Source organism: Gracilinanus agilis, chromosome 1 (assembly GCF_016433145.1).
Source record: "Gracilinanus agilis isolate LMUSP501 chromosome 1, AgileGrace, whole genome shotgun sequence".
NCBI lineage: Eukaryota > Metazoa > Chordata > Mammalia > Didelphimorphia > Didelphidae > Gracilinanus > Gracilinanus agilis.
In genome coordinates this window covers 601,205,025-601,205,881 of record NC_058130.1, presented here as the reverse complement: position 1 = coordinate 601,205,881, position 857 = coordinate 601,205,025, and the positions used below count along the sequence as shown (strand labels likewise).

The window sequence follows — 857 nt, the reverse complement described above, 5'->3', positions numbered from 1 at the left end:
CCCCCCCCCCCCCCCCCCCCGCCCCTGGCACCTGAGGCCCTGGCTGCTCTAGGTCCACTTCCTCTCCCTCACCCGCACTTTACCCACCCGGAGGTGAAATCCTGCTGCACACTCAGCAGCCTCTCCTTCAGGGTCTCCAGCATCTTCCAGCCGCCGGGGTCTTTTCCTCCTGGTCCTCCCGCTCCCGTTCCCCCTCCCCTCCGTCTAGGGCGGCCCCCTACCCCACAACTGTCACCCGCACACGCATCCCCACCCCCACGCGCTGGGCCCCGCCCCCACAGGCCGCCCCGTGCTCCCAGCGCGCCGCCCTCCGCTCTGGTCTGGCTGCCGCAGCACCCTAGCCTTCCACGTTCTCCGCCCCCTTCTCCCTGGTAGCCACGCCCCTTCCCACCCCCGCGCAGCCGTAGTAGCTTTAGCCTTTGCTCAGAATTCGCTGAGGCTGCAATAATGGGGTGGGCCCGGAACTCCAGGGAGGCCGCATAAGGGCACGGCGCGCGTGCGCGGCTCTGGCTTGCCTCCGTGCCGGCGCGGTGAGAACCTAGGAAGTGAAAAGCTCAGAAAAAACTGTTCATGGTATTCTACAATTTGAGAAGACCGATCCTAAAGTTTGAAAGATTCAACTTCCTGAGTTCAAATCTGACCGCAGACATTTACTAGCAGAGTGACCTTGGGCAAGTGATTTAACACTATTTGCTTTAATTTCCTTATCTGTAATGGGCTAGAGAAGGGAATTGTAAACTATTCTAGTATCTTTGTCAAGAAAGGAGTCAGGAAGAGTCAGACACTCCTGAAAAAGGAGTGATAAAAGCTCAGAATGATTTCCATATAACATTGCTGTGAACATTACAATCATGCCC

The 857-nt window shown here is 57.9% G+C and overlaps 1 protein-coding gene across 1 annotated transcript in view; it reads right to left on the bottom strand.

Moving 5' to 3' along the window:
• Window positions 1–233, bottom strand: part of DTNBP1 (dystrobrevin binding protein 1) — a 233,911-nt gene extending 233,678 nt beyond the window's left edge. Inside the window, exon 1 of the mRNA XM_044667645.1 lies at window positions 88–233. Within this exon, the coding sequence (XP_044523580.1) occupies window positions 88–143 (56 nt within the window). The 5' untranslated portion in view covers window positions 144–233. The remainder of the gene's footprint in view (window positions 1–87) is intronic.
• Between the last annotated feature and the right edge of the window lie 624 nt (window positions 234–857).